The sequence below is a fragment of the Xenopus tropicalis genome, chromosome 3 (genome assembly GCF_000004195.4).
Source record: "Xenopus tropicalis strain Nigerian chromosome 3, UCB_Xtro_10.0, whole genome shotgun sequence".
NCBI lineage: Eukaryota > Metazoa > Chordata > Amphibia > Anura > Pipidae > Xenopus > Xenopus tropicalis.
In genome coordinates, this window is record NC_030679.2 from 102031882 (window position 1) to 102052905 (window position 21024).

The window sequence follows — 21024 nt, forward strand, 5'->3', positions numbered from 1 at the left end:
AATATCCATAACTCATATTTGCTTATTTTTGCACTTGAGTATATGATTCTAAAATCATGTTTCACTTTAACTTAGACTGTGGAATGGTCAGAGAGAAAATGATATGGCAAATGTCAAAATACAAGCAATTCAGACAGACAATATGTATATGAAGGAACAAAATGAAGCAGACACCAGGGTTTGTATTGTCTTATTCTCTGTACAGAATCTGAAAGTGAATCAAGGGGAGCAATATGATCATGTATCTAAAAATGGATTCATACTCTCAATGATTTAACCTTTCCTGCCCCAACATTATCAATTCATTTACTGAGTTTCCTCTCAAGGCAACTTTCGGGGAAATCGCGGCGGCGCGTATGCCATCCCACTGGCGATTTACATTTTCGCTGGAGGAATGGCATTTCGGGGAGATTAGTCGCCCGCGACAAGGGAGATTTGTCGCGGGCGACTAGTCTCCCCGTGTGCCAGAGCCCTTAGGGTAAAGACACATGGAGCTGCTAGTAGCAGGTATTTGTAGTGACTACTAGAATAGACAATGCTGATCTTTACTGATAGCAGTCTCAACGTGTTTTAGCAGAGGCAATTCTCAGTATTGTCTACGGCAGGGTATTTTTGGTGTTCAGTAGCCATGAAAAGGTAGCTGCTACTAGTAGCTCCGTGTGTCTTCACCCTTATAAGTATCATTCTTCCCCAGTGGACTAATGTTTTCTGGTCATCTTATAAAACTGACCACAAATCTTACCCTATATATACAGATTCTGATGTTATTTCACAGATTATAAACTGCACAAAACAGCTTAGGTAGATACATACCTTTTTTCTCTATTAGGACTTTGAAGAACAGGTAGATATGAAAGACCGAACAATCAGGAAACTTCAAGATCAGATAAAGGCTCTTACGAAGTCCATTGAAAAGGGTAGGCATTTCACAAAGTCAAGTGATTACAGCTTTTTAAACACACATTCTTGAACCATGATCTGAGTGCATTTTCTTGTACAGAAACATTATATATAAAGTTGTGCTATATTTTTCATGTGACTTCAGTTTGCATTGTATTTCCCTAGATGATGAAGTAAGGGTGCCAACAGTGTTTAAAGATTATTTGGGAATGCTGGAGTTTGCTTCAGAAGATGAATCAAAACTTATCAGGAATCTTATTCTAGGTAAGTTACAGCCCTGAAAATGTTATTTCTGTACAAATGAAACACAAGATGGTGCTGCTGGGGAGGAAATCGCGTAAAACACAATATTTCTTTCCTTCTCTGTCTGCAAATCATAATATTTTAGTAATGGGTTGCTATAGTGAACCAAAAGATGTTATGACTCAGTGCCGTTTTCAATGTTTCTGATTAAATATTTTCATCACCACAACCCTACTTGTCCGTGTTATTTAGACTGACACAATACATTATGTTGTATGTAATGTAATTATTATTTATAAAGTGGCAGCAAGTATTTACAATGTAATATAACAAAGTGTATGCCACTTGTTTATAAGAGCAGATGTTAGTTTTGAGATCAGAACAGGTTACAGTCCAGAGCCATAACAGAGCTGGAATAGGAGGGTATACAACGATTTATTGGTCAATTGCTTATACCTAATACAGAGCTAAAAAGGTATGAATAAAACATGAGTTTTGGGTGGTCTGTTTTATTTAGATAGGTATACTGTAGTGTAGTCAAAACTGCAAGGCCAGATAGAAGATAGTATTAGATTTGCCCCAATGCTCTCTTGCTTTGTGTAACTGTGCCCAGTTCTGGTAAATGAGCACCAGTTTGGTTCTGGGTCCACAAAAATGACAGGTGGTAGTATAGTTTTATTTAAGAACAATCTGGAACAGATCTGTTCCAGATTGTTCTTGCTTGGATATACCGATGGGAAGTGGCCATTGGGGAACCTGCACTATTTCAAAATAGATTTGAGGTGTTGTGCTGACTACTATCTGCAAATTAATATAGTTTTAGTTGAAATAACTGTACTGTATAAAACAGTTGTCTATACTTTAGTGTTATAAACTTGCAAGTATTGAACTGACATAATGATTTGTATACTGCTACGTGCATTTGAGACTCTATTGTGTCTGTGTTTTAATGAGTTCTTTTGTGGCCCTAGTTAAATGCATTAAAGGCTTCAGGGGTAAATCAGAGGGATCTGTGGACATATTGTGCTGCAGAAATAAAAATTCCAATCATGCTAATGAAATACATATTTCACTAGTACATTTCTGTGCTTTGGGTGCCAGCACTTATTATTTTTAGGCATTTTTTTTAATCCACTTGCTTTCCTCTATTTCATTGCTGCATGTAAACTTTAATTTTGTTAAGCCAAACAGATGGTAAAGGTAAAATTGATTTGTTCTTCTCCGTGATGACAGGGTAACTTCATCTGAAGGGGCAGCCTTCTTTGATACAGTATATTTCCTTCTGGAATAAGGACCATGTTAATAGTTGATGGCATTTTAATATGTTAATAGGCAGGTATTCTCCACTGCACTGTTGGAATATTTACTGCTGCTGGTACTGCAGGTGTCTGATATAGGTTTCTCTCTCATTATGACAGACCTCAAACCTCGTGGTGTTGTAGTCAACATGATCCCAGGCCTGCCAGCTCACATTATGTTCATGTGTGTGAGGTACACAGACTACATAAACAATGCTGAAAGAATAAAATCTCTGATGAATGCTTCCATTAACAGCATCAAACAGGTTATTAAGGTGAGTTGCTCTGATCTCTGTACTTAATGATAATATTTCTGAAGTGTTTTTACATTCGCTATTTTTTTTATATAAATGTTTCTTCTCCATAGGAGTACCAGTCAAATGTTTTTAAACATTTTATCAGTGCCTAATTAAAAGTAGAAAGTTACAGAACAAGATTTTGTTTCTGAAAAATAAAAACAAATGACAAATATTACTTAAGTAAACAAAAACAATCTTAATCTTGGACTTACCACCTTTTGCAGTGATTAATTTAGAATAAATTCCGGGCATTCTATTAATTGAAGACTTCATCTTCTGCAACATTACCCACAAATGTTCTGCACTTATTGGCTTGGGTTGCCCAGTAAGTCTCACCCCAGAGGGCATAGTATGGTGCTGAAGAATACTCTGGTAGCATTCTAGTCACTGTATGCATGTTCCCAATTTGAAAGCCAAAAAAACACCCCAAACCAAAACACTACCTCCTCCATGCTTAATGGTTGCTTTTAAAAGCTACTACATGACCATTCAGCTGTGCTTCTTCTGGGAACTCTGCCTTGCTAAAGTGGACATTTGCTTATGCTTGAACTCATTCAGCAGTGTCTTAATGTCTGCTGCAGACTATCTTTTCCTTGTCACCATTATTTACTTGTTATCTGATCTTGAAGTCAGTCTAGGTTTGCCAGACTTTTTGCTAGACAATTTCTAATTAGATCTAGATTGCTTTGAACAGGGTAACCATCTCACCCCTTTAAAAAAAGGACACTTATTGAATACAAATCCTGTAAGTTGAATGCACAAAGATACTTGATCCATGCATCCAACTTGCAGCATGTGTGTTCAATAAGTGTCCTCTTTGAAAGGGGTGAGGTGGTAACTCTAGCTTTGAATAAAATAAAAGTCACAAGCATTTGTCAACTATTATGCACATATTTCTAAACTTTTTTTTTTTTTTACATTTTAGGGTGCATTGCTTCAAAGTCTAACATGAATGCTAAAAAGTAGTGTTTAAAAATGTTTGACTTGTAGAGTATATTATTTAATTAATCCATAAATGCTGGAAATTATACTTTGACCTTTTTGAGAAGCCTCATTCTAGATATTCCTGATTTAAGGCAAATTTATAACCATTGAAACATAGCCACTTATATTACTCTCTAGCAATAGCCATTATAAATACAAGAGTGAGGCTCACTTAAAGTTAAATGAGTTCCCCACCCAAAAGATTATCTGCATTAAGAAAATGGCAAATGTATTTGTAAATGTAATTGCAGGTGAAAGCAGAGTTTGTTCATCTTTTTCTGTTCTGTGTACAATGTAACAGGAGTCAGGTCTCCTCTAGGAGATTAACCAGCTTTAATGAGCTAATTTAGACCATGGTGTCAGGAGTCAGAGCCAGAAGTGCAGTGAATGTTAACAGCCAGAGAAATAATGCTTTCAACAGCAATTACATTAACTAACTACATTACACTAATTTTAAAATGACTAAAAATGTTCCAAAAATTACTTAAGCTGCTCACACATTCAGCCTCAAAAAATTAAAAATTCATAAAAATTTGTTTTAGGGCATAAGGGTATTGCATCAATATGCCTTTATTTGAAATTTTTAACACAAGTAATTACCTCACTAAGTACCTCTTTGTGAGTTCTTTATGCATTTTTCTGTTCCATTATTGACACAAGTCAAATGCAGAAGAAGCAGCTGTGTGCCATGTGGCTGCAGACAGTGGGTTTAGTACAGGTATAGGACCCGTTATCCAGAATGCTCGGGACCAACGGTATTCTGGATAAGGGGTCTTTCCGTAATTTGGATCTTCATACCTTAAGTCTACTAAAAAATCAATAAAACATTAATTAAACCCAATAGGGTTATTTTGCATCCAGTAAGGATATATATCTTAGTTGGGATCAAATACAAAGCACTGTTTTATTTTTACAGAGAAAAAGGAAATCCATTTTAAAAATCTGAATTATATCATTAAAATGGAGTCTATGGGAGACGGCCTTTCCGTAATTCGGAGCTTTCTGGATATTGGGTTTCCGGATAAGGGGTCCGATACCTGTATCTCATTTAGCATCATGTTTTGCTTTGTTTCTCTCTAGGAACATGCAGATGATTTTGAGATGTTGTCATTCTGGCTTTCCAATGTCCACCATTTTCTAAACTGCTTAAAGCAGTACAGCGGGGAAGAGGTACTACTTTCAATTTTGTCCTATGTCTTTGCTTTAGTTGTATGCCTTGTATCATTCCTACTCTGGCACTTTTGGAACTGTAGGATGTAGCAGAGGCAATGTATAATTTTAGCTAAATGATAGGGATATGTGGCATTCTCAAAGGATCATTTGTTTCTAGATACATTTATTTGTAACATGTTGAAAATGCCATGACAAACACAATACATTTGTGACAGGGGCAGGTAATTCAACTGCACTATAGCCTTCTGCTAGGTCACTAGGGAGGCATTGGGTCAGTGTGTCTTGATAAAAGGGCAGCGTTGCCCAAAACCTGTTGTGTTAGCTATATAACACATTTGCATTTTAATTCTGCAATCAGGTTTCCTATTTTTATACATTATTTGCAGTGAACTAATATGAGGGCCTGGGAGAATATCCTCAAGCTTCTCTCACATCCTTCTCAATTGGATCTACCCCATCTGTCTGGTCCTATTGATTCTGCCCTTGTGACTCTACTCTACAAAACTTAGAGGATGCTGGGTGATGAGTGGGAGGCTTTGTGTGTGTGTGGGAGGGGGGGGGGTACATGTTGATACAGTATGGCTATCTACTTTATTTATTTTTATGTCAGGAGGTCATTAGCATGTCATGGTTTTTTTTAATAAATATGACAGATTTATGTGGGGACTGAAAAAAAATATCAACTTATGTTTCACAAATGTTCTCAAATATAAATTAACATGCTTCTGCTGCTATTTTTCTTTATTTGCAGGAATTTATGAAATATAACCAGCCCCTTCAGAATAAGAACTGCTTAAAGAATTTTGATCTGTCAGAATATAGACAAATTATCAGCGATTTGGCAATCCGGATATATCATCAGTTCATTACTGTAATGGAGAACAACCTTCAGCCAATGATAGGTGAGATAAAGGCTTACGTGTGAAGAGCAAGGCAGGGGGCATGTTTACTTGGATTGTTGAAAATATCTGATCCACATTTTAACTTACATAACACAATAAAAATGTTCCTCACAGAAAGTAGTGTTTGTTATGGTTCCCTGGAAGCCATGTTGGTAGATGGTGCGTTTTGCTGCACTGCTTAATAAATGTAACCTGGTTGAGTATATGAATGTTTAATTTAACACATTCTATTTTAGTGCCTGGCATGCTGGAATATGAAAGCCTTCATGGAATTTCAGTCTCCAAACCAACAGGATTCCGTAAACGTTCATCTAGTATAGATGACACAGACTCTTACACTATGACCTCAATTCTACAGCAGCTTAGTTATTTTTATACGACTATGTGCCAGCATGGCATGGACCCTGAGCTCCTGAAACAAACAATGAAGCAGCTTTTTTTCCTGATTGCCACTGTCACCATCAACAGTCTTTTCCTTCGCAAGGACATGTGCTCGTGTAGAAAAGGAATGCAGATTCGGTAAAGTTATTAGTGTCAGAATGTATTAAAGGGTCAATAAACCCCCCTTGTTCAAAGTGAATTCAGTGAATAGGACTTGTGAACTTACTCTTTGTCTACTGTTTTAATTAGAGAGGACATATACCCTTCACAAATGACTTTAAAATTGCTTATCATGCTTTTCTGAGCACTTCTGCAAGTTAAATTTTTTCATTTTGTTTTCTTGATATTAGCAGTTAGATACCGCTTTTATCATAAGCATGAGAGCTCTCATGCTGTTTTGTCCAGTTGCAGATCAGAGAGAATTTCAGAAGCTTAAGTTACTGAAGCAGGAAGTATCTCCTGGTGCAATTTATTTTGATAATGTTAAAAAAGGTGTGTATAGGTGTGCACTGCCCTTTAAAAATGTTTTTTTTCTGATTTTCTAGATGTAGCTTGCTGCAGTAAGAAGTTTCACTACTAATGTGAACAACTTGGCTGCTTAGAAAGGTTCTAACTACATTGTCTAAATGAAATAACATAAAAAGTTGTAATGATATTTGCGGCTATATTTGACATGTTATGTAGGTCATTACTTATTATTGCCTTTTAAAAAATAAACCTGTCCTGTTATTAGGTGTAATATCAGTTACCTTGAAGAATGGCTGCAAGGCAAGAATCTTCAGGGGGCTACAGCCAAAGAAACATTGGAGCCCCTTTCCCAGGCAGCATGGCTATTACAAGTAAAAAAGATTACAGATGATGACGCCAAAGAAATCTATGAACGTTGTACTGCACTTTCATCTGTGCAGGTAATTGCTTATTTATTATAATGCCTGACTCCACATAGGTTCTTCATTGGTAAAGCAGGATAGCGAAATCGATGATGCAAATACATTCCATTATTAAACCAAATAGGTAATAGCATGAATTTAGTCATGCTTTGGATAAAGTTTTATTTGAATATAAATGCATTATATCTCCTTAGTTATGCATCCATGCTTCCTGTTCAAGACCCAATCCTGTTCTTTACAAATTCTCTTGGAGTAGGATATAACATTGTTGCTTTTGGTTTCTGTCAAATTATCTCACACAGATTGTAAAGATCCTTAACTCCTACACTCCAATTGATGATTTTGAGAAACGCGTAACGCCATCCTTTGTACGCAAGGTCCAGGTAATGCTGTTTTCAAAGATTCATCATCCTGTTATTGATATGATTGAATATAGACAAATACACAGACAAATATGCATATTTGCCTGACAAAGTGTAAATAATGAATATATAAATCACTATTACACAAAATAATACTATTTGTCATAAGGATTTTTTATATTATAAGCATGTCACAAATATAGAGACATCTTTAGCCTATAGAAATCCAAAATATATGCTGCTATCACTTTAAACATTTGTGTCATTAAGGAGATTAATTAATGAAAATATAGTTGATGCAGAAAAGTATATTAATACACTAGTTGTAATACTCCCCTGCCCATGCCTACTGTAAACTTCCTTTTGCAAGTTCCAGCAATTTGCTCACATATTTGATTTCACTAGACTGGTCAAAGAGAACACAACAAGGATTATCATTTGGCAGCAATTGTAGCAGCCCAACTAGCATACTAGTATTTGATACCAATGTTATTTATAGGAAGGAAGGCTATCATAGATGTAAAGGCCAGTATTAGTAACACTATACACATCTATAATATGGTTGATTAATATATATATGCAATACTCACCCCAGGAAAATATATCTGTGATGACTGACTCATTTGTGAACAGCCATCTGTGGTGAGAATTGATACCTGATTTAAGTAGTGCAGGTCACACAAGTAGAGGCGAGAAGACTTTAACAGTAAATAGTTTAGAAGCAGTGTGTTTCTGAGAAAATAAAGCTCACTTACACATCATGAAGCATTAACTTGTTGTAAATATCAGATTTATTATTAGAACATACAGCAGCATATCAGCTACATACTGTATTTTATAAGCTGATGTATTTCAGTCAGTACTAATGTGCATTTCTCCAGAAATGAGCAAACTGTGATTTGTTTATTTAAAATTAATTAATTTTGCTGTTTGATTGCCATTTGGACCTTTTATGTACTGCATTAAAAGAGCAATAGGGACAATAACTGTTTGTGGGTATCTAATATATCCTACTTTCTCAAGAAGCAACTTGCATTAGATATTAAACATTGCATTAGATTTTATTAACAGTTTGCTAATTACGCTAGATAATAAAACATTTCCTTAGGGAATGAAAAATTCTGTCTTTTAACTATTTACTGTATGAAGGGCCACACACAAATATCCTTTTTTTGTTGAAGTAAAGGATCTTCCTTTCACATTCAGCGATGTCAGATATTTTCTCACAGGATTATTGGAATGAACGGAGCCCCAAGTATTCATAAATGTCCAATCTAATCTGGATATGTATAAGCAGTTTTATGTATTAGCTACACATTGGTGACCTAATTTTGCTAAAGCATATTAGCAGTAGGGAAGGAAATGGACATTGATGCGCCTTTATTTCAATGATTACTTTTGTTATCCCTACAGTCCATGCTAAACAACAGAGAAGACTGCTCTCAGTTAATGCTGGATAGTAAATACCTCTTCCAAGTGACATTTCCTTTCAGCCCATCTCCCCACGCACTGGAGATGATTCAAATTCCCAGCAGTCTGAAACTTGGCTTCCTAACAAGAATCTGAAACTCAGGGGAAAGAGGCCACGTGAGTTCTGGCTACAAAAGCAACATAAAAGCCTCTTCCAGGAATCTTATCTGAGGATGCACCAGTGGCTTTTTTATTTAGGCAACTGAACCTGTTACTTTGTTAGAAATAATCCGAAGAGGCTATTTTTACATGACCTTTAGTTTCAGGTTTGTCTGGAAAAGTTGTCTTCCCAACACTGAATAAACTTGTGTAAGACTAGAGCATAGACATTTACAGCGTGTGCCTAGCAAATGCCTGCCATAGCGCACTGTCTTGGACATATGTATCTGTTAAATAAATGCAGTTTTTAAAAATGGAATATTGCCCTGTATGACATAAATTAATGGATACTCTGCATAGCTGTGACCTCTAAACAGGAGGAGTGTGTAAAACCCTTTGATCAAGTATTTACTTAGTGAATTGCGCCAGATTCAGATTTCTTGCAACCAAACACGGCTAGTTTATGAAATAAGATTCTGTACATCGTGGGTGCGAGACTAGAGATGGGGGAGATAAATTATCTTCATATTCACAATATCGCTTGCTTTATTGAGTTGTCAATTACAGCAAAAGGGATTCTGCCATGAAAAATGGATTGCAGTGCAGGATTCTGTTGGAGGAGTGCTATTAACTGGTGGGTTGTTACAAAAACATGTTTTCCCATGACAGAATTCTTTTAAAGGAATTGCATTCTATTACGTTTACCTGAAAATAATATAAAATATTGTGTAAAATAATCAAGTTTTGTGGAAAAATGTGCTTTACTGCTTTAAATGTAATTGGCATGTTTTGTTCTTGCATGGGGTAATCATTGATCTGTATATTTCTGTTTCCTTATTTCTGGCTAACAGCAGAACCCTATCTAGCTTTATGGCACGGTATCTAAATACTCTCTCAGCATTAGAGCCTGTGTCCCATGGAACAAGGCAGAATCAAAAACCATTTATGTGAATGGCAGAAACATTAGCTACACAGCTGTTTGCAATGCCAGTGGCTGCTTTAATAAAGAGAGGCAATGTAAATGATGTGCACTTATAACCTATATAAATATATGAAATATGATAACTATATCTGAAACAGAAAATAATAGAAAATGTTAAAAGCTTAACTAAAAATACATTGTATAGTTATAAAATGGGGTAATTATGGGATGACGGTATCCCTCGAAACAATGCAACACATTTCATTACAGCAGGTGCCTATAATCATGTTCTTTTAAGCACCTGGTCAGTTATATCAAATTTTATAAACATGCCCAGTACACACACATTTTTTATATATTAAATATATATTAAGGGAATGAGGGAGAGGGAAAAAAAGGAATGAAAGATAGGGCAGACTGATCCAGAAACTGCAAAAGGGGGTACCAGGTGTTCAGAGGCGCCAGTGGGGTCTCAATCAATAAATTATTTCATTATATTCTTGCAAAAGAGGTCATCTTCCCAAAGATTTTTCTGTGGAGTCCATGTTCAGATAGAGCAGAAACATATTATCTGTCACCTCCTCCATGCGTATATCCCATATAAATCACTTTATTTATGGTGTAAATTCTATAGAGGCCTAGGGCGACACAAATTTAGTGGCGTCATGCTGCCCAGCCGCACCTGAACTTTGCTCACGTCCAGGGCACTGGGGTGTAGGTGCGCTGGAGATTTCTTTGTATCCTTTCCCTAGTGCACTGAGTGTGAGATAAAAGGATGCACTTGCACGCAAGGAGCAGGGGCCAGCCTCTGAGCACCAAGTGGAGAATCTGGCGGTGGAAAATAAATAAAGTTGACACTAAAAGAAAATACGCCACATTTCCCTAGCACGGCTAACTTATAAAGGAATACTTTATTGATGTTAGACACAGAGAAAATTCACACTGCTGCTTAATATAGTAGCTCTCCTTAAGGGTTACATGGTAGAAGAAAGTGAAAGAATAGTACAGCTTTTTTAGGTCTTGTGGGGAAAAAACACAAAAAGGGGCATTTATGAAGGGGTAAGTGCAGGTGCAGGAGTGCTACAACATTGATGCCCTTATAGCCCCTGCACAATGCACTTTTGTGTTTCCCTGAAAGGCAGTACTGACAAGTGCAAGGGAGCTCTGTATCCGTGCCTGCATTCCCTGGCACTTCTGGCTTGCATAGTCTCAGTGATGTGGAAATAAGGGGAGCACAAGGGTTCACAAGAAACACAACACAACACTGTGTCCCACTCTTAATGCAAGGCACACATTCTAGTATTCTTAGGTGCAAAACATGATTCTTTGCACCCAGTTCTGCACTTTGCACCTTGACCCTTTGTTTAAAATGAGACCTACTGTTTCACCAACTGTTTTTCAATTACTGTCTATGAGGGTCATTTACAATGAAGCACAGCTTCTGTCTCAGTCGGTGTTTGTTGTTCAAGATACTTGCGTCTAATATACTTCCATATAGCTGTTATTGGTGCCAATGTCTTCATTCTGCTTCCTTTTGCAAATTTATGTTAGAGAATCTCTTTATGCATAGGAACCCTGGTGCTGTCACAACCACATCTATAGGTTGTAGTAGCTCTAGGGTTCCCACATTTGCCTGCATCAATAGCCACAGCAAACATGCACATAAAGAATTTGATACAAACATAATTTTGATGCTGAGCACCATCTGGAATTTCCAGAACAATTGCATCTGATTTGCAGCAGTGCACACAAGCAAGAGCACTTAAAAACATTGCATTGTTGGTAAAAAACATGGCAATTACATCCTAAATTGCATATTGTACTCGCGGTAAGTATATCACACCTAATAGGCTTTTTTTTTACCTTAGTCACTGAAATTACTCTCTGCAAGTGATATATTTCTTTAGCCATGTAGGCAATATATTGGGCGAGAGGGCTTGACAGACTTACTTATACATGTACCACTGGTTATTAGTAGTATTTTAGTTATATGCATGTTCCATATACATATCCATTTATTGTACAGCACTACAAAATATCTTGTCTCATTATAAATAAGATAAATAGAAGCCATACCTACTTCCGTCAGTATACTTGTATTTCTCATTGACGTAACTGTTTAATTATTTGGAGATACATATACGTAAAGTAAACCCTCCTAATTAACAGAATACATTTTACCTTAAATCAATTAAATGGTGAAGATTATTTTACATTAATTTAACAGTTGACAAGGGTTCATTTAAAATATCTACTTTTTAACTGTTCAGTTTGTTCCTTTCTGCTGTTTTTGCCACAGTGATTTATAATGACAATGACAATCATTACAACACAAACAACTGAAAAATATGATCTGTTATAGGTATATAATTATGTGTTCTATTTATACAAACTATTAAATTCACTTGAAAAAAACAGCATGAGATGAGAATGGGAAGAGGCTGAAAATACAGGATACAAGTAGAATTGGTAATTCCCAGTCCTCTAAAGACACTTAGGCTTTAATACCTTTGTAAGTGGATTACTCATATGAAGTCTTTCGACTTCTGTTCTTCCTGAAAGTGCATTTGTACAGAGCCTTCCTGTCAACTCACCACACTGGTATGTAAATGTGCTTCTCATTTCTTTATATATTTTAAGAGTTTATGAGTGAACTTAGTTGTTTCTCTGTGCTTTTGTCCTACTAATAAAATCCAACTCTTCCAAGCCATGGGTAGGTTCATGAAAGGTTGTATCTTTCCATTGTAATGCTTAGCATCTAGTAACACACACATAGGCACAGTGCTTGTCCCTTGTGGTGTGGAAAGTACACCTATGTGGCATAATATACACCTTGAAGTGGACTTGCAAGATGCTAGTTACTATACCACATGGGTCAGATGGCTAAAGGGAAGGAGAGGGCACATTGAATCTGTTTGTATTAACTACAAGTTCCTTATAATAGGTTTTCAGATTTTTCAACAAGTTTCATAATACAATTTTTAATTTGAATGTGAATTTCCATTGCCACCAAATGGGACAGCGAGTGCAGCATACTTATATATATATATATAGATAGATATTGGTTTAAAGTTCTTCAACAGCTGTTAGGTTAACTTCCCCTTTTTGTTAATATTCATTCATATATTACTAGGGATTTTAAAGGAGTTTATGGAAGAAATACCAGTGAGGTAATACTTGGATAAAAATTTACTTTTATGTGTTTATGATGGTAAAGTCTCGGCCATTGTCCAACAGTAGAATTTTTTATAAGTGCGCATGCAGTTTAACTAAAGCCGACAGTACTGTATGGTCTTTACGTTAGCAGAGAGGCAAAGGGGATTATCTATGAGGGAGCTTAGTGTTGCCTGTTGTGATTATGGCTTCCAAGTTATTAGCTGCTATGGAAATGGAGGGTAGGATTTCATTCTTTCTGTCTCTCTCTCTCTATTCCAGCTGACCTTAAGCCTGCAGGATGTGCGATCAAACCTTTTTAACTGTCCTTTTTGGGCCGTGTGGCAAATGCAAGAGAGAAAGACCGCTAAGGACAATTTATGTCAAAGCAGAGCCAGTAACGTACTGTTCGTTATGTGTGGAAATGGTAAAGTCTAATCATACAATGTAATAAATAGTGACAGATTTAAAAGAATATGTATTTGCTAAAGCAATGTATAAAACAAATGGGATATAGACCAGCATCAGAATGCAAATGTAGCTTTACACATGCGCTTGCACATTCACATCTAATATTAATGGCCCTGCAGAGCACACTATTACATTTAATACTGAACTGAGATGCATCAATGTTTAAAAAGCATTTTGGTCATATCTACTTTGTTTATAAAGAATGAGTTATGTCTTTATAAATTATGCCCCAACTGCCATTCAGGTCACTTACTCATTCTGCATGTGGTGGTCTCCATGCTCTTTGGCAGATGAAATACTGCTGCCCAATTGTTAATATTTAATGGCTATTTCAGCTACTGCCTGACTTCCAAGTGCAACTAGCTCAAAGCAATCCTGCAGAAGAAGAAACCTTACTGGAACCCTAAGATCTTCCTGATTGCTCTACTATCCAGGTTGCTGGTTCTTTAAAGTAGCAAAACTGTTTCTTTTTTTCCCTTTCATAAAGTGACATTTTTCACTAAAGGGATACTGCCATGATTTTTATGGTATACTTTTTAATTCTAAATTACACTGTTTACATAGCAAATAATTAACTCTACCATTTAAAATGTTATTCTTGAACAAACATAAGTAGTTTTTTAGTTGTAATATTGGTGTGTAGGCGCCATCTCAGTGCATTGTGTCTGAGCTTTGAGAAGGAGCCAGTGCTACACATTAAAACTGCTTTCAGTTTTGAAAAACTATTTCAATGCAGGATTCTGCTGGAAAACCTCTGGAGCAGCTGTATTACCTGATGCGTTTTGAAAAAAAACATGTTTTTCCATGACAGTATGCCTTTAAAGTAAGAAGAGGGTGATATTTATGTTTGAGGAGGATAATGGTGGCACATGCAGGTGGTGGATTTTTTAGTAAAAATAGTGGGGCTCATTTATCAATGCATCGCAGCACACAAACCGGCGCAATTATGATTATGCACCATTTTGTGCGCACACGCAATTGCATATGCGTTACATTGCGTTGTTTCATTTATTTTTCCGCCAGTTCTTTTTATGCGCATGTTGCAAATACTGGGCAATAATGTCGCAAGCAGCAACGTGTTTTTTGGGGGTGTGGCTAGGGGCGTGTTTTAAGTGCCCAGTTCTTGCGTGAGTGCACCCTTTGTGCCTATATATGTGCTATTTGCACGTATATAGGGGCAGATTTGCGCAGGCACGGATGCATTGAAATCTTTACGCCAGTTCATTTGTGGCGTAGTTCTGACTGCGCGTTCTTCACCAATTGCGCTAGTGTATTTGCAAATTTGCGCTACAATAAACTAATTTAGGTATGTCATTATGATATGTTAATTAGCATTATTATAAAAATATAAATGTTAATTTGTTTACAATGTTTTAATAACATTTACCCTTTTTTAACTTTGTTCTTATTTATAAAGGCAGTTTCCCTTGTTAATGTGATGGAGTCTTTCATATCTTTTTTCATTTAAACACCAACTGATTAGGTTGTTAAGTTAGGAAGCATGTAGTTGGTATGGATATATTAGAGCATTAGCTTGCACCATTTATGCACATAATTTATGACATAATTTATGTGCAGTTTTGCATCATCATATGTGCATGTTTGCATGGTGCAGCAGTTTGCGTCAAAACTAGCGCATGAAACCTCAATCGACTGTGTTTGCGCTATACTGTTAAATATGTTTATGCGCAGGGCAAAAGTTTTGCCTCTGCATCTATTACAGCGCTGCGATGCGTTGGTAAATGAGCCCCAGTGATTTTCTGGAAAAGAATAATGGCATGCCAATATGTTTAGCTTTCTGCTCTATTAATAATGTTGACAACAAGCACATAACACTATGCCACAGCAATGCCACCTTTCCTGCACCCAAACCATCTAGTAGCAAATGCCATGCACTTTGAATGCACTTCTCCACAGAGTCTGCAATATAACAAAAATACAAAACAGTTATACAACCAGCAATATTTGTCACATAATCAATTCATCGTTAAGATCAATTGATTTTAATGAAAAATACCTTACACATGACCAGCTGTCCGGCTTCATGTTATAGACTCTATACAATATATCTGTGCATTATTTATTTTTACAAATTTGAATTATTTTATTAAAATAGAGTCTATGGGAGGTGGCCTTCTGTAAATCAGAGCTTTCTGGATAATGGGTTTCCAAATAACAGATCCAATACCAGTACCTTGAACAATCCTATTAGGTTTATTTAATGTTTCAGAGTATTTTAGCATGGTGATCCAACAGAACGTTCCCTTAACTGGAAAATTCCAGGTCTGAAGCATTCTGGATAATGGATCCTATACCTGTACCAATATAAACAGCAAAGTGTTGTATATATTTTGCAGGCATATAACTTATATACAAGTGCTTGAATAAGAGAAAAGTGTGCCAATATTATTGTAGATCTATGGAGACTGTGGCACATTACTCCCATAGGCTTGATGTTGGGGGTGTCCTCCTTGCCTTCCCATTGTGTCCCACCTGAAAGGCTGCCCATCTAATGCTGCACAAGAATATAGACTTTTCTTTCTCCCACCAGTTGGGTCCCTGCAATCATTTTTCAGCTGATGGGGTTGGTAGTCAGTACATACAATCCTGGACACGAGACTTATTTAGGGAAGTTGTCTATTTAAACAAATAAAATTACATATGTGTTGATGCAGCTGTGTCAGTATGTTTTCCCGCATTCATTTAACTAAGATTTTTTTTCCATTTTTTTGATAATTAACTTTACATTTCTATTAATGATTATTAAAGTCTAAAGCTTTTTCTTTCCTAGAATTTCAGAATCTTTGGCTTTCTTTTATTTATATTTATAAATCACCAGCAGAATAATGTATATATTAGATATATGAGTATTTATTAGAAAGGTTTGGTTGGACCTTTTTCAGGGGAGATTGGGAAGGCAGTGCAGTGTTGCACAGTACAGGACATATGTTTCATTCTCCCACTAACTGCTTAGTGCCACTCTCCTTTGCTGCTAGGGTACTATGTGTAGTTTAGTATATAGGTCACATTGTGTGTGTGCAAGATGTTATGTACAGTGACATAAAGTGCATATTTGCTTCTGGTTTGCTGAATTTCTCGCCTTGTGGAAAACAAGGTATCCATAATGTTTTTCATTTCACTTAATTACAGAATCCTTGGCAAAAAGTCTGGCTGAATACTGAATCTACTGAAAACTGAATACTGAAATCTATTTCTTAATTTGTACATTAGAGGCTATGAAAGTTCACAAGAAATATTTCTCCTTCATTTAGCCAGTATCAGACTTTAAGGGTTTGGATTTGGTTCACATCAGCCATTTATACAAAAATATCTGTGACCTTTGTTTAGCGATTTTCAGAGTTTATGTTATGTTATGTACAGGACAGTGTGGAAAGTCACTGCTGCCTTAAAACCACAGGATTTGTCTTACTGAGTAACACAAATACGTTCAGAGTATCAGCCTCAGTTTATTCTATATAAACAGTACCACCCACACACACACACATACACTCCACACTTATCCACACACAGCCCAGTCACTCCCCATTCCCCACACACATAAACAACATCTAACATAAGGGTCTTAAATATGTAATCTGATTGAATTGTATAAATATATTTGTTATATTTGTGTATTTTTTTAACATAAAATGCTGCCTTGTTTGGTGCTAAATAAAGCTGTCCTTGTTAAGAAAAAAAGGCTTTCTGGTTGAGCTTCAGTGAGACAGTGCAGCAGCAGCAGCAGCAGCATCCCTGATTGTGCAGCCATCCCCATCATCATAGGCTGATCCACTCCCACCTCCCATTTCTGTCTACAACCTCTGCCTCTCTCTTTCCTCTTTCCCCCCCTCTCTCATTCCCTGTCATTTCTCTCAAGATGGCAACCGAAGGGCTGCAAGAGAATGAAACCCTGGCCTCTCTCAAGAATGAAGCCGAGAGCCTGAAGGAGAAGCTGGAGGAAGAGAGGGCTAAACTGCATGATGTGGAATGTGAGTATGGGCAAGGCATTTCTGTGTGTGTGCAGTCAGATCTGGAGAGGGGCCACAGCTGGGGAGGGAGCAGAGCTCAGCTGGGGAGGAGGGAGGATTCACTTGTAAACAAACCTGCAGCTGCACTCCGCGGTGTAGCCTTATTCCTATCATATTTATTATTTGTCTTTATTATTATTATGAATACCTATTTATAAATCGCCAATGTATTTCACAGCACAGTAAAGTAGGTGGGTCTATACATCAAACATACAAATACTGATTGGTACAGGAGGTAAAGAGGGCCCTGCTCACCAGAGATTAAAAGCTTTTCCGTTTTTCTATTTCCTTCTGGATATAAGCACTTGTCAGGGTATTCCATCAGTTCCAAATACATTAACATTAACTAGATTTAATCAGCTCTAAATGGACTATACTAAATGAGAACAAATACATGCCTTCCTATCTCTATATTTTCCTTTCCTAGTAATAAAATTGGCATGATGTGTCTTTTATACCAGCTAAGCCAGTAACATATTGGCAAGGTGGCAAGCCTCCTTGTGCTTTTCTGAACTATATATAACATTGCTATATAATTTTACAGTTTGGGAAAGTAGAAAATAACCAGTTGGAAACCTTAAATATACCGATTTAAGGTTTCCAACTGGTTATACAGAACTGGATGATGAGCGCAACTTTTGATTTGCAGTCAGACTTTTAGGTGATGAAAGGGCAGGCTGGAATAGGTGGTCTGTGATGAAGTTTGGTATACAGGGTGGGTGTGAGGTGGTGGTGTTTTTGGCTATGAGATGTGGTTGATATTAAAGTAATTGTTTTGGGCTACCATCCTCAGACAGTAAAACTGAAATTGGTCTGAATTGGTTCTCTTGAGTGGGTGCCGATCCAAGGAAGGTCATTACATTGATCTCTTAAATTCTATGTGTTTGTTAAGTTGGTGATTAGGACTTGCAGAGAGTTTACTTGATTTGACTTTAGCCCAGTTTTGGTATTTGATGGACTTTTCAATTATTTTTTAATTTTCAAATTTTTACATGGGGCTAGCTATATTCTTTGTTTCCCAGGGTGCCACAGCCATGTGACCTGTGCTCTGATAAACTTCAGTCACACTTTACTGCTGAGCTGCAAGTTTCACCCCCCTCCCAGCAGCCAAGCAGCTCCTAGTAGATATCAGAATAGCACTCAATAGTAAGAAATCCAAGTCTGGCTTACGACTCCTCCAGCTACATGGGAGTAGGAGAAACAATAGATTATCTGGTTATACCATAACAATCATCACAGTATCCCTTTAATGAGCTCTGCTAAGTTCTCTAAAACAAATCCAAAATCAACCATTATTACCTAGAAAATCATACTTAAATATTTGTGTCCCTAAATGTGAACGTTTCAGGCTAATATTAGCTACTGCTGTTATATAAGATTTCAGGCCAGAAATGTAGGTGGGGTTCCCTATGCAACTGATATGTAGGTTGTTCATCATTCACACCAGTCCCTGCCCCAGTGGAGGTTACAAGCTAAGGTCCCTATCAAACCCCAATAGTCAATTTCATTAGGGCTTCAGTCAACTTTCCTTAAAGTAGACCTGTCACCCAGACATAAAAAGCTGTATAATAAAAGTCCTTTTCAAATTAAACATGAAACCCAAATTCATTTTTATATTAACACATCCAAACCCATTATAAAGGCATTTAAAAATCCCAGATGTCAATCATATACTGCCTGCCCCGCCTCTGTGCCTTAGGCATAGAGGCGGGGCAGACAATAACTTTAGCTTTTCGTTCAGCACTACCTAGATGTCACTGCACATCTCACTTTTCCCCTCCCTCCTCATCATCTAATTGTGTAGCCAGTGCAAGGGCCTGGGCATCAGGTCCCCCATTCTGGCAAATAAACAAGATTTTGGCATGATACAAAGCTTGCCTTCATAACAGTGTCCACAAAATGGTGCCTGCCTGCTTGCTTTGATTGAGTAATTCCAAGATGGAAAGAAACAAGATTGATATTATTTATATAGAGTAAGTAAAGTTCATTTTGCTCAACTAACAATATAGAAAATAATTTGGAGTTATTTCTTAGGGTGACAGGTCCCCTTTAATGTTTTTTGGAGACATGAGGTGAACATACAAGGTTGTGTACATATTTTTTGCTTTTGCAGATGGCATTGTTACTGTGAAAGCAACTAGAGGTTTCCCTGAATACAGGAAGAGAATTTTAAGTTGCCATGACAATTATAATATTTTGTTTGCTATGCAAACAACATCAGCCACAGAGAAAGTGTGATTATTTCAGGCAGATACAATCTAATGAGGGCCAAAAGGGGAAAGGGATTCTTCTGTGTTGTAACTGCAGTTAGTTTTAATTTTTGTCATGCTCTTTTAAGTGGTATGAGTCCACAGGGACCTGGAAATACTAAAACCATTCTATAGCTGCCTATTCTCAGCACCACTGTAATTATACATTACACAGCAATATTCAGCATTCTTCTACAGACCATGTCAGACCCAAAGCTTTTCATTTTAATTAGGGATGCACCGAATAAAGGATTCGGTTCGGTATTCGGTCAGGATTCGGCCTTTTTCAGCAGGGTTCAGATTTGTCCGAATCCACAGTCCTAACCATGGCCGAACCGAATCCTAATTAGCATATGATAATTAGGATTTGGAAGGATTAAATGTCTGTGTGAACATGAAAGTGAAAAAAAACCTTAATTTTCATTTACCCCTTCCGGATTCGGTTCGGTATTTGGCCAAATCCCTTTTGATGGATTTGGGGGTTCCAGGTTTGGTGCATCCCTAATTTTAATAAAATAACTTGTTATATATATCTGTTAGTGGGATTGTTACAATATCTTATAATCATTTCTTTGTAATAGCCTTACTTAGCCTTAAGAGAATGCCTGCTTGGATTTGTGAATTACTAGATTAATAATACCAATGGGAGTAGCTTTGCTTTACTCAGGAAAAAGAAACATGTTTTGAATGTGCAGCTTGTGGCCTACCAGGGATTCTAGGATTCATATTCCAGCAATAGCCAGTGGGCCAGAGGCAGTACATCCTTGACCTAGAAAAAGAAATTAGGTCAGCACTTCCTTGCAGAAACACAGAAGCCATTAATGTGAAATGTGTTCACAGAAGATGATGAAAGCCAATCCAAAGCCCAGTTTTAGTCCAATAGCTGCAGGAGGTGCTGCTATTCCCTAGACCCTGATGAATTGGTCACAGGATGAGTCAGTGCTGCCAGTCAGTACATGAGCTCAAATGGTCCTGGAATTAATTTATTTAATTCAGTTGTGTACTTTACAGGTATCCTAAAAAGAAACCTTCATATATACACTGTTTTTATAGGAAAAGGGTTAGATGTACAAAAAAAAAATAAAGTTTTTTATTAAACATAAATTCATTTGCGTTTTTATGGCAATAGAGTAAGCAGAATCTGCACATACTTATAATACCTCAGTAGATGGGGTTTTATTTACTAAAGAAATAACAGTT

At 36.9% G+C, this 21024-nt stretch overlaps 2 protein-coding genes across 5 annotated transcripts in view; both read left to right on the forward strand.

The window, feature by feature from the left end:
- The window catches only part of myo5c (myosin VC), a 51945-nt gene extending 42625 nt beyond the window's left edge, over positions 1-9320 (forward strand). For all 3 annotated transcript variants that reach the window (XM_031899192.1, XM_002936346.5, XM_012959596.3), the window contains exons 32-41: positions 76-178; positions 830-917; positions 1066-1164; positions 2562-2716; positions 4805-4894; positions 5649-5799; positions 6036-6318; positions 6914-7088; positions 7373-7453; positions 8846-9320. In XM_031899192.1, coding sequence (XP_031755052.1) covers positions 76-178; positions 830-917; positions 1066-1164; positions 2562-2716; positions 4805-4894; positions 5649-5799; positions 6036-6318; positions 6914-7088; positions 7373-7453; positions 8846-8998 — 1378 coding nt within the window. In that variant the 3' untranslated portion in view covers positions 8999-9320. The remainder of the gene's footprint in view (positions 1-75; positions 179-829; positions 918-1065; positions 1165-2561; positions 2717-4804; positions 4895-5648; positions 5800-6035; positions 6319-6913; positions 7089-7372; positions 7454-8845) is intronic.
- A 3130-nt stretch (positions 9321-12450) lies between these two features.
- gnb5 (guanine nucleotide binding protein (G protein), beta 5) overlaps positions 12451-21024 on the forward strand; it is a 34458-nt gene continuing 25884 nt past the window's right edge. The window contains exons 1-3 of one of the 2 annotated variants that reach the window (XM_012959182.3): positions 12451-12524; positions 13359-13503; positions 17425-17536. In XM_012959182.3, the coding sequence (XP_012814636.1) occupies positions 13378-13503; positions 17425-17536 (238 nt within the window). In that variant the 5' untranslated portion in view covers positions 12451-12524; positions 13359-13377. 2 annotated transcript variants of the gene reach the window in all.